Below are 12,528 nucleotides of genomic sequence, written 5' to 3'. Positions count from 1 at the left end.
CTATTGCCCCTGGGCAGAAAAATAAAGGCCTCCATGTGGGTAAAAGCGGGACTTACTGGGTTTTCTGAGACATTTATTCAGCTATAAATACACATGTATTCTGATGGCATGCCTGGCACCATGCTCAGGAAGTAGACCTATTGAAGTAATATAAGAACAAATGCTGACCTCTGAGGACTCAAGCAAGCTTTGAAATGATTTGAGAATGTTCTTAACCCATATGTAGGCAAGCCTAACACAAGCTACATACATGCACATGTATCTCCCTTATCGATGAGTCAGGAGCATGCAGAACAGAGAGAAAGTTGGAAGACATTACAGGGCAGAGCAAGGGATGAGGTAATGATCCAGATAAAACCACTTCAAACAATAATTATAAGCAGAACACATTGTCAGAAAAGTCTGTAAAGAATCTGTTTTGGTCTTGCAATGTGGGGCGATGGCCCCATCGAACCACAGCAAATATTTATTAATCATGCCAAGCATATGCTGGACCCTGTGAGGAATAGGAATAATAGTGGACATGGGAATAGTAATACCCTCAGTTTATCTCAGGCTTCAGTTTACACAGAATGTTTCCATGCCTCTTGTTTTAGGTTTAATGTAAAAAAAAGTCCAATTTAATTACCAATAATGAAAAGTGGCACATCCACCTTTGAATATAATTGAGTTAGACTATTGAAAGTCCTGTATTCTACAGGGATTCACATTAAGAATAATCTTTTAGGGGGAGCTCCTGGGTGTCTCAGTAAGTTGAGTGTCCAACTTCAGCTCAGGTCATGATCTCACAGTTCATAATATTGAGCCCCACATCAGGCTTTCTGCTCTCAGTACAGAGCCTGCTTCAGATCCTGTGTCTCCCTCCCCGGCTTGCACACACACTCTCTCTCTTTCTTAAAAATAAATAGACATTAAAAAAAAGAATAATCTTTTGTGGTGCCTGGGTGGCTCAGTTAAGTGGCTGAATCTTGATTTCAGCTTGGGTCATGATCTTACAGTTTGTGAGATTGAGCCCCAAGTTGGGCTCCATGCTTGGGATTCTCTCTCTCTCTCTCTCTCTGCCTCTCCCCCACACTCGCGCTCATTCTCTCTTTCTCTCTCTTTCTCTCAAAATAAATAAATAAACAAAAAAAGAATAATCTCTTAAAATACTGATTTCTAATTGGTACAGTCATTTGAATGATTCCATAATTATTCCTAAACTTAGGGGTATGCCAATGAAATCATATTTATTTTAATTTCAACCATATTTATAAAATTACCTAATTTTTCAAGTAAATTGCTCTCTGGAGACTAAAGAAAAGTACTTTAAAACTTTATTCCATGATCTAAGTATGGATCTATTTGCCAATTCGATGTTTACTCATTCACTTCTGCTCTATGAGTCACTGAAAATCTTTTTTTAAAAACCATCCAAAGGATAAGATAAGTATTAACATACTCAAAAAGTCATTCCATTGCTATCATTTGTCAAGTTTATGGCCAGATTATGGAAATAGGTGAAAAAAGTGATCTCTATGATAGCTTTCACCTAAATATTCTATTATTCCCATATCTTCCTTACAGAAACCAGAAAAGAAAAGGTAGCCTATTTAATTAATAAATGGCTAACTCATGTGGATGCTGTTATTTTTAAAGCAACATAAGAGGAAACAATTTGTGCCTTTTATTCAAGCCCCAAGCCATTCTGCTAACAATGTCCAAAAATAGTAAGTACAGTCTTCTCCCCTGTGAGTCAGGAAGGATGCCAGGAGCTAAGTCCAGGCACAGGAGACCTACCATCAACACAGGTTTTTTGAGGATAGCAAAGGAGTGTTTCTTCCCATATATAGAAACCATGGACCTTCTTTTTAGAATTCATCCCTAAATTATAAATAAATAAACCAAGGCTCAGAAGATGAAGTGATTCACCCATGATCCATAGCCAAAGAGTGTCAGAGCCAGGCCTTGAACCCTTGTCCCTTGACTCCTATCCAGTACTCAGTCTGAGTATTTTCTTTGGGGCATGTAAAATGTCATCAATGTACAGAAATTCTTACACTGAATGGCTCTGAGGCCCATGTTGGCATCCATGATCCCATTATCACTTACTTTGTTTTATACCGTTCAAAACTGTAATCATGTAATCTTTACAGAACTTTAAGCATATCAAACTTAATTTTTATAAGCACTCTTTAGAAGATCTACTGTCTTTAGTATGTCCAGAATTCAATAGGTTAATTCTATTGATTTCTACAATGTTCTGTTGTTGTTGTTTTCTAATGGGGCTTTGGGGGTGGGCAGATCAGGTCAACATATCACAGCAAGGACAAATTCGTGTATAAAAAAGGGTATTTCTTTGCAGTGCTGAAAACCAGAACAGCCAGAAAAGGAGGGCTGCGTCTTGATTCTGGCCCTCTTCCCATCTGCTTCAGCATATGTTTTAAAGCTTGTGCCATATTACCTCAGCCATGAGCTATTTTTTTTCCAAAGGAAACTGAAATATATTTGAAAAAAATAGCCCAGCTTTCCAAAGTGGACTCTCATGGGCTTTTACTGCACACTGTGTAAATAAAAGGTTTGCTTTACAGCTCCTGACAGGAGGAAATGTAAATAGGAACCAGCTGCTTCTCTCCAAGAGCAGAGGAACACCTGATTTTATTCACCTTGTTACCAATGCTCCAGTAAACTTGTGGAGATCTCAGTACTGATGGCAGTGGTTCCCAAACTTTGCCCCACATTGGAATCACCTCAGGACCATTTTTTAAAAATGATGCTCGGTCCCTACCTCAGGATATTCTAATTTGATTCATATGAGAAGTAGCCTTGGCATCAGGATTTTTTTAATGTTTTTAAAAGTTTATTTATTAATTTTGAGAGAGAGAGAGAGAGCGTGCGAGCGAGCATAAGCAGGGAAGGGGCAGAGAGAGGGAGAGAGAGAGAGAATCCCAAGCAGGATTTGTGCTGTCAGTGCAGAACCGAATGCAGGGCTTGATCCCAGGAACTGTGAGATCATGACCGGCATCAGGATTTTTTAATGACTCCCTAAATGATTCTCCTGTGCAGCCAAGTTTGAGAACCACTGCCTTTCTGCCCAGTTTGGTAACAACAACAGGCACTAAATCATTCTAGTCTAAAAGGTGAATCTCACCCAGCTACACTCAGTAGAGGCTCCAGATTCATTCTGGTTCAAGACCAGGCTCTGACCGTTACTCAGCTGTGTCCCCCTGGGCATGTCACTTAATTTCCCTGAGCCTTAGTTCCTTCATGAGTAAAATTGGAACTAATAACGCTTCTTCCATAGAGCTCTGTGAAGATTAAATAACATACAGATAGAGTATGTCTAGCACATTTGTAGATATTTTAAACTGTTTCTGCTAGAACTATCACTTAAATTCAGAATTCAAATAAACAATTCATTTTTGTTAAGGAAAAAGAAATCTATGCCATTTATACTTTAAAAAATTGTATCTTCGGGGCACCTGGGTGGCTCAGTTGGCTAAGCATCCAACTCTTGGTTTTGGCTCAGGTCATGTTCTTGCAGTTTCATGAGTTCGAGTCAGGCCCTGTGCTGGCAGTGCAGAGCCTGCTTGGGATTCTCTCTCCCCTTCTTTCTCTGCCCCTACCCCACTGGTCCTGTCTCTGTCTCCGTCTCTCTCTCTCAAAATAAATAAATAAATACTTTAAAAATTTTTAATATATTTTCTTCTTATTATGATTTGGTTTCTATATAAGAAGACTTTGCCCATTTACCCATTTACTTTATTCAACAAATATTTATTGATAGACTATTCTGCGTCCAGCTTTATTCTAGGCATGGGAGCATATCAGCAAACAAGAAATATTTCTAAGGGGGAAGACAAAAAATAAATTTACGTAGGTTATATGATTCAGTAGAAAATGATAAGTGCTATGGATAAAAATAAAGCAGAAAGGGGGATGAGGGTGATGGGGGGGTTCTATTTTAAATTACAGAAACTGTCATAATCATATGTTATGATCTACAAGATAGTAGTTTAGTTTTTAAATGAATTGCAGTATAGTTTTCTTCAAGCTGCAGTAAACTCATTCTCTGTTGTGGGTTGGTAATATCAATATAGTGGATAAAATTGCTTCTTGTGCATTTCATACTTTTTAAAAATTAATATTTTTATAGAAAATTAGTTCCTGAGCAAAAGGCAACCTAACAAGATGATGCCGAGTCCCCTTTTTCAAACTGCCTTAGGCTGGGTTCCTTCTGAAGCAGACCCTGAGAGAAGGAGTTGCGGTCTAATTTAATCGGGAGATGACCACTGGGGGCATAGATACATGAGACAGGGAAAGGAGAGAAGCCCATAGAAAGTGGTTTCACTAGTGGGCTTCAGCTGTGGGCAACTGGGGCTTCCCACTGAGGATCTCTGGGAGGCTGTATGGAATGTTCCTGAGATATAAGGAATATATCATATAAGGAGTATAAGGACATAAGGATATATCATATAGGGATATAAGGAACATATAGCATATCTGGAATAAGGGAGACATGGGGTGGGGAAGCAACAATGTCTGCTACACTATGGCCAAAACCCCAAACCTTCATTCTCCTAATTCAGAATTTTTAACACCATATTTACACAGAGACTAAGCTCAGGTTTTCCTTTTCTCAAATAAGCTTCCAATATTATGATGTATCATAAATAATATTGTGGCACGAATGCTTAACATTATTTAAAGAACAAGACTATTTTCAAACATTCGTAAAAGTTTCAGAAGCCCTAATTACTTAATATGCTAATGACAAATTATCTATTTGTTAAAGCCCTATGAGACCCACTACTTTGACTTAAACTCTTCAGTTGCATTCTCTAGAAATAGTTTACACTAAGATTTCTTTGTTCAAAATGCCTTTTCTAACTGAATTAATTTGAAACAGAGAACAGTGTTTTTATGTTACCAAATGCAATTGACCTTCTCAACAAACAGGCAACAGACAATGAATATTCCTATATTCGCTGTACTAAAATGTTATAACATCAGCTAGGACTTTGGTCTTCCACGTGCTCTAACATTCTTAAAAACAAAGCACTAAAATCAAGACTTTTTTTTATACAGTTGACTGAAGTGAATAGGGGCTGAAAATTGTAGATCTCTTCTTTTGTCCACTTAACCCTTTTGCAAAAGATCTTCTCTGTGCTTCTTTGGGATCCACATAACATGGAGCCCCACTGGTGAGGCAAGAGTAGGCTTACAAGATCAGGAAGAAGGATGCTCAGGAGGTCACTTAGGTAAATGCAGTAGTGGAAATTGGAACATCAGCAAATCCTAAGGCCGTGTTATTGTTCATGGACTGTAGTCAAATGCACCCAGGTTCAACCCTGGCTCTACAACTTACTAGCCATATGACCTTCAGCATATTACTTTATCTCTCTATGTCTCGGTTTCTTCATCTGTAAAATGGGGATGAAATGGGACTGCCTTTAAAAGGTTGTTGTGAAGAGTAAAAGAGATACTGCATTTTGGAGCACAAAGCACAGCCTGTGCTATCATAAGAACACAGGTAACTCAACCAAAAAGTCTGGGGAATAGACTAGAGGTAACAGGGCTCAAAGGGGGCTCAGAATGGGTGGTTACCACACAGAGCTTTGGCAGCCATTGATTCTTGCAGAGCCCCTGGGCTTTGAAGGCTTCCTTTCTTAGGCCACCCAGAATTCTCCAGACTACCTGGTCCCTTGGTGCAGACACTCTGGGCACTAGGGACCTCACCTGGTTTCAGAGATGGCTGGTTTCCTTGAGACAGAACAAGGCTACATCAGTGTCTGTGACTGAAGATAGACTTTGCTTTCAGATAGTGCAGGTAGCAGAAGTTTGGGAAGACTAGAGTCCAAATTCTACTTCTGTTATTTCCTGTGTGGCCTCAGACAAGTCGCTTAGCCTCTCTGGGTGTTAGTTTCCTCATCTCTCAGTGGATGGTCATGCCCACTTGCAGACAACAATGTACGTGAAGGGCACCACAGAGCAGGCACTTCTCTCACAACACTCGAGGCTCATGGGAGAATGTTTATATCCAGGGGAGTTTTGCTAGAATGAGTTCTAAGGTTCATACCCAAACCTTGAAATGAGGCCCAGGTCATCTCTTCATCTGAGTTGTCACACGCTCCCTGCCAGATTGGGCAGAAGACTTGTATAGCAGCCTACACGAAGCCACAGATTTGGACTTCCTTAACATGACTTATTTGGCGATGGAGTCTTTTCAGGATCTACCACTCTGATTTAATTCTTGACCTGAGAATACTCCTAACCAGTTGGAAGAACTGGAAGAACATTCCTAACCAGAAATGATGCAGTCTAAGAACGGTTCACTTATCCAGTGAACTGAATCAAAACTCTTCTCTGCCAAGACATGAGACTGCAGTTGTGTGTGTGTGAATAATGGCTCCTTGACACTTACTAGCCTGCCTGGTCCTGTGTCCTGGAATCTCATCTCTACCCTTTCTCCTCAACATCCCCCACCCAAATATGCACACTATTTTGTTACGGGTACCACCTCACAAGTGCTTGATGAGTCCAGCATTTATGGTTCTGAACAAGAGTGTGGTCTTTAAAAAGAGATGCAGTGATATTTTATGAGTACTTGCTATGAGTTTTTTTCCCTTTTCCAGGGAAAACGGAAGCCTATTTGGAAGCCATCAGAAAAAATATTGAGTGGCTGAAGAAACACGACAAAAAAGGAAATAAAGAAGGTAAGGATTTAGTATGGTTGCAAACTGCCAACCTCACCCATTTGTCAGGGGTTCTTGTTAAACAAAGTTTCCCACAGTCAAACTGGGCTAAAGTCTCCTGTCAGAGTCCAAAAACACTCCAGGATACAGGAATAGAATCTCCATTTCTCTTATTTTTCAAAGCCACCTCTTGGGCAAAGGCCTTTTCTTTTACATTTTATTATGAAATGTATCAAACAAAAGTAGAGAGAATAGTATAATGAATCCCCATGTATCCACCAACCACCTTCAATAATTATCAATATTTTGCCCTTTTCTTGGAGTATTTATTTTCATAAGTTTTTTAAGTTTATTTTGAGAGACAGAAACAGCATGAGTGGCAGAGAGAGAAAGAGAGAGAGGAAAAGGGAGAATTCCAAGCAGGTTCCACACTGTCAACATGGAACCTGCTTGGAAATCCAAAGAAATCCAAGCAATTCCAAGCAATTCCAACCCCAACAGGGGGCTCGAACTCACAAACTGTGAGATCATGACCTGATCTGAGATCAAGAGTCAGACGCTCAGCCAACTGAGACACCCAGGGCCCCCTTGGAGTATTTTCCAAAAAGGGAATTTTTTGACCACATATTAGATGGACCCTGCAATTACAAAAGCAGTCACTCACTTAAAACACAGAACAAGACTGTTCTGTTCTGAGTACCAGAGATATGCAAATGTAAGATGCAGCCTCCCCTTGCCCTCCCTGACCCCCAAGGAGCTCCCAGCACCACTAAAGCTACCACTAAAGCCTGCTCCCAGCACCACTAAAGCCTGCTCGGCGCTATCATAGACAGGTGCAGTGCTACAAAGGTGGGGGGCACATCTCCTTACGAGGATGCATAGCACTGGGAGAAAGGATTGCAGGAAAGCCTTTGTTGGAAAGCTGAGTGACGAGAGGTGGATGCAGAGGAAACACTGGGCCCAAGACATAAAAGGACGAAAGAGAGTCATGTGTTCTGGGAACTGAAGCCACCCAGTTTCCCAGGAACACTGGGTATCTGTGGGAAGGACCGGCAGCCAGAGGTGGGAGGTGGGTAGCAGCCAGATCAGGAAGGTGCTTGCGTGTCCTGCAAAGGAGGTAAGTTTTAGCCAGGGGAACCTAAATTAGGACTTAATTAGGTTAAGAACTGAGAAATCTCTCTGGCAGCAGTGTGGCTATAGATCGAAGAAATAGGACCCCAGGGGATTGGACAGAGATTGAAGGCAAAGATCTGGAGCAGAAATTATGGGGCTTAAACCAAGGCAAGGCAGAGGAAATAAAGAAGGGAGAAACTTGACAGCAATGGATACAGATGAGTCCAGTATGACTCCCAGGTGTCTGGCTGAGCAGTTGCCAAAGGATGCTTTTAAAATGAGACGAGGGGTGTTTTCCAACTTGAAAGTGCATTCAAATCACCTGCAGAGCTCTTACATGTCCTGACGTCCAGGTCACATCTCAGGACCACTACAGCAGAAACTCAAAGAAAGGGATGCAGGCATCAGTATTTTTAACCCCCTCCCCATGATTCCACTGTGTAGCTAAGTTTGAGAACCACTGATATAAGAGAGCTCAATGGGAGAAAGAGGTATTTTCAGTTCCTCTTTAGCCTATGGTCTTGTTAAATTCAGTGAAATGGAAATAATTATCAGCTTTTCACACATAGTTTATTTGACTCAAAATAATGTGAATTTCCAGGCTATCAGTTCCATTAAAATTCACATGAACCATATTACATCAAATCTGTCACTGATTGACGAATGAACCATTGTTTCATGTACCACTAAGGAAGAAAAGTTATAACATGCCATCAGTGACTGTAAAGACTTTTAAAAAATGGGGCGCCTGGGTGGCTCAGATGGTTAAGTGTCTGACTTTGGCTCAGGTCATGATCTCACAGTTCATGAGTTTGAGCCCTGCTTCAGGCTCTGTGCTGACAACTCAGAGCCTGGAGGCTGCTTTAGATCCTGTGTCTCCCTCTCTCTCTGCCCCTTCCCTGCTCATGCTCTCTCTCAAAAATAAACATAACATTTTTTTTAAAAAATATACAATAAAAAATGTTTATCTTAGAATGAGTGTAATATAGAAAGTACCAAAATGCATTCTGAAACCAATGTTAATTTGATGGTCCAACAATTTGGAATACTTATGTTATTTCTTTCACTGATTAACATGAATCACACTCCCGGTCATAACCCGCAACATCCTGCAATATAATCTTCAACTTCCAGAAATGATCAACCTAGTCAAGCATGGAACCCTGGTGCTTGCATCTCCAAGGCTCTGTGAGCAAATTTCAAAATGACGGTATTGAGTTTGATGCTCCCTTCTGCCCTCAGGAAGTGAGGGTGATGTGCAGTATACCCCCCTGAAGACAGAAGCAGACAGCTTTTCCTCCATTGCCTTCATATGTGCTCTGCTTGACCTAGGTCATCTCTTAAAGCCGGTGGATCTCGTTCCTAGGGTCACACAGTGGCTGCAGCTGTGTGAGCAGGAAGTCCAGTAGCTCTATTAGTTCTGACCTTCCTTAACCTCTGCTCATGCCCTTTGCTGGGCAGGGGTCTGGGTAACCTGCCTCTCCTTCCCAGAGCCAGGAAAGGGAGGTCCATGTGATGTGATGCTGAGAAGGATAATAAAACTTTATGCACCCTTAAAAAAAAAAAAGTCTGTACTTTTAAAAAAATGAATCACAGCCCTTTTTTCTTTTGAGCCTAACAACCTTAAAACATATTTTTAAGATTAGCAACGTGACTACTGACTTGTGTAATCTAACAGCCAGCTAGTTTTCCTGCGGCGCACAGTGAGAGCTGTCTTAACGATACAGTTTTTCCATTTCAAAAGAAAGCAAAATACTTTCCTGTTTGTCCATTCGAATCACCCAGACCTCTTCACATCTGCCCTTGAGCTGTCTTTTGTCCCACTAAAGACATTGACCCTGCAGCCAACTCAGAAAAGCCAGTATTAATTTGAGCTGGTGATAATTAAGAGGCGCCTCTTTGTGCCCTATGAGACTGGAATCAGCTTGTGAGGAATCAGCACACAAATCATATGTGCAGCTTGATTCTGTTTTGTCCTGACAGGGAAAATAAAAGCCAACAACAAAACCCAAGCACTTACTGAACATTTGTTCTACACCTGTTAGTGGCTTCACGTTCATTACTTCAAGGCCACAGGGTGGTTCAGGGCAGTAACAGACAGACCTGGGTTCAGAACCTGACTCTACCATGACCCAAGCAAGTGACTTCCCTCCTGTGTCCCATTTCTTCATCTCTGAAATGGGGATACTAATGCTTACCTCATGGAGTTTTGCGAGCAGCATATCAGATGATGGCTGTAAAGTGCCCCGGCTGGCAGTTATGTCTTTAATCTTCAAGGCGAAGCCCTAATGGGAGCAAATGCCTCTCTTGGTTGAGAGGAAACCGGCTTTATCTGAGCCTCAGCCCATTTGATATGATAAACACCTGGCACTTATAGAGATGTTCTTTATAGTTTTCCTTTCATGGGGTGCTCTGAGCTTCTGTTACCCCCTTTCCTTTTTTTTTTTTTTTTCCTTTACAAACTGACAGAAGGCAGGGCTCTCTTCTAGCGGCGGCTATAGCCAAGGTGAATGGCACTGTCCTCAAGGAACTCAGCTTCAGGGAACTCAGAATCTGGGGGGAATCTCCCCAGGTACGCTGTGATGTGGAAGACCCCCATGTCCAGCCCTGAGGGATGTGTGCCATAAATTTTGGTACCCTCCATAGGATGCATTGTACATAGCCATTAAGTGGTGTTTCAGGAAAATATTGATGCTTACTGTGTAGAGTGAAAGAAGATTGTTAATAAGGTTGTATATTATACTGTGATCTTAATTCTGGGTTGGGATAGATATGTTTGAAAAGCAAAATATACATACATATATTTTTTCTTTTTTTTGCTTATATATAACAAAATACTAACTCTGGTTATTTATGATTAATAGAATTCAGTTTATTTAAATTTTATTTTTGTGTTTATTTTTCATTTTTTAAAACAATGAGCATCAAGGAAGGATGTGGGTTGTAAGCTTTCAGAAAAATGCCACAGGTGTCCTCCTTACTTGAGGATCTCTTTGCTTTTGATGGGTGGTTTGATGGTTTACACAGATTTTTTTGTTTAATTAGGACAGAACCACAAAGCAGTTTCTCTTTATAAAATAAAAAAGCTCTGTGCATTTTTCCTCCATGCATATAATTCAGATAGTGTGAAAATTATTGTCATTCTTTTTCTTTCTTTTTTTTTTTTTTTTAGTATTTATTTTTGAGAGAGAGAGAGAGACAGAGCACAAGCAGGGGAGGGCAGAGAGAGAGGGAGACGCAGAATCTGAAGCAGGCTCTTGGGGCTCAAACCCACAAACTGTGAGATCATGGCCTGAGCCAAAGTCGAACCCTCAACCGACTGAGCCACTCAGGTGCCCCAATGGTAATTCTTAATTTGGAAAAAAAAAAAAAAAAAAAAAAGGGTTGTCACATCAACAGGAACTTAACCTGTATAACAATTACAGAAAATCAAAACACCTGGTTCTATTTGTAACTCTTACTACCTGTGTGACCTTGAAGGTACTTAAGCTTTAGGATATTGTCTCCCCAAGTGTGATTCCCAAACCAGCAGCAGCAATATCTCCTGGGAGCGTATTTAAAATGCAGGATCTGGACCTCTGCCTCGGACCTACTGATACAAATCTGTAAGAGCCCCCAGGTGATTGGTATAAATATTAAGTTTTCAAAGCCATGGTCTATGGGCCTGTTCTCCCCATGCTCAAATGATGGTGATACTCCCTACCTGAACACCTTGCAGGTGCGATCATGGACAACAAATGGGACAATCAATATACATAAACACGATTTTAAACTGTAAAGACTGAAAAAATGCCAACATCTAATATGTCTTCTGATGTGAAAGACTGCGATGGAATAGTAGTTGTGTTTTTGTATAAAACGCTTCTTAGTTCATGGCAATCACTATAAGGGGATGTCTCTTTCCTATCTCTGCTCATGACACTCTGACGATGTTTTCCAGATTATGACCTTTCAAAGATGAGGGACTTCATCAACCAACAAGCTGATGCTTACGTGGAGAAGGGCATCCTTGATAAAGAAGAAGCCGATGCCATCAAGCGTATTTACAGCAGCCTGTAAAAATGGCAAAAGATTCAGGAGTCTTTAGACTGTTTCAGAAAACATAGCTTCAAACACTTCTAAGTCTGTGATTAAAGTAATTTGAGTCAAGGATTTTTAGAAAGTGATGAAAGTGCAGTAGTTAACCTTTTAGAAGTGGTCAAACATAGCTTTCTTGCCATAAAAACGATTTGAGAAGTAAAGTTGTATGTAAGCTGAGATTTTGTATATAGAATCCTTATTTCCTTATAGATTTACATTTTATAATCAGAGATATGCTGCTTTGGAAAGCCTGTAACAGACTGAATTTAAAACTGAAGCTTCTTCCCGCTGTGTCACATAGACACCCCCTGAAGAATTAGGGGGTTCTGTTTTCAAGGCATGCTGGGTATCAAAACACCTCATAGAATATGTCTGTTACAAGATGTCATTTCCATCACCAGTTTCCTTTTGGGAGTTAAAATAAATTAACATTTCCTCAAAGCCTATCTAGCATAAAGGATAGCTCTCTGCTTTTTGGCTGTTCCTGCTGGCTCTTTATCAGGCCCCACTGGTGCAGAAAGGAACCTGGAAAATGGGCATAGGAGTTGCTGGTTTCATCAGTCATTCCCCCACTCTTAATATTTTCTATTAGTGAATTTTCAGACATCCACTTTATTAATAGGGATAACTGTATGCTCCCCAAGAAGAAAAATGAGGTCAT

General features: G+C 40.6%; 1 protein-coding gene and 1 long non-coding RNA gene across 3 annotated transcripts in view; one reads left to right on the top strand and one right to left on the bottom strand.

The window, feature by feature from the left end:
- LOC123385945 overlaps positions 1–10,168 on the bottom strand; it is an 85,737-nt gene extending 75,569 nt beyond the window's left edge. The window contains exon 1 of the long non-coding RNA XR_006599249.1: positions 9,986–10,168. This is a non-coding gene — a long non-coding RNA (uncharacterized LOC123385945). The remainder of the gene's footprint in view (positions 1–9,985) is intronic.
- SCG3 (secretogranin III) overlaps positions 1–12,313 on the top strand; it is a 34,172-nt gene extending 21,859 nt beyond the window's left edge. For both annotated transcript variants that reach the window (XM_003987138.6, XM_019832419.3), the window contains 2 exons: positions 6,615–6,695; positions 11,728–12,313. In XM_003987138.6, the coding sequence (XP_003987187.2) occupies positions 6,615–6,695; positions 11,728–11,846 (200 nt within the window). In that variant the 3' untranslated portion in view covers positions 11,847–12,313. The remainder of the gene's footprint in view (positions 1–6,614; positions 6,696–11,727) is intronic.
- Positions 12,314–12,528: the final 215 nt, after the last annotated feature.

This window comes from Felis catus, chromosome B3 (assembly GCF_018350175.1).
Source record: "Felis catus isolate Fca126 chromosome B3, F.catus_Fca126_mat1.0, whole genome shotgun sequence".
NCBI classification, from domain to species: Eukaryota; Metazoa; Chordata; class Mammalia; order Carnivora; family Felidae; genus Felis; species Felis catus.
Note: the sequence above shows the minus strand (reverse complement) of the source record. Positions and strands in the feature narration are given on the sequence as shown.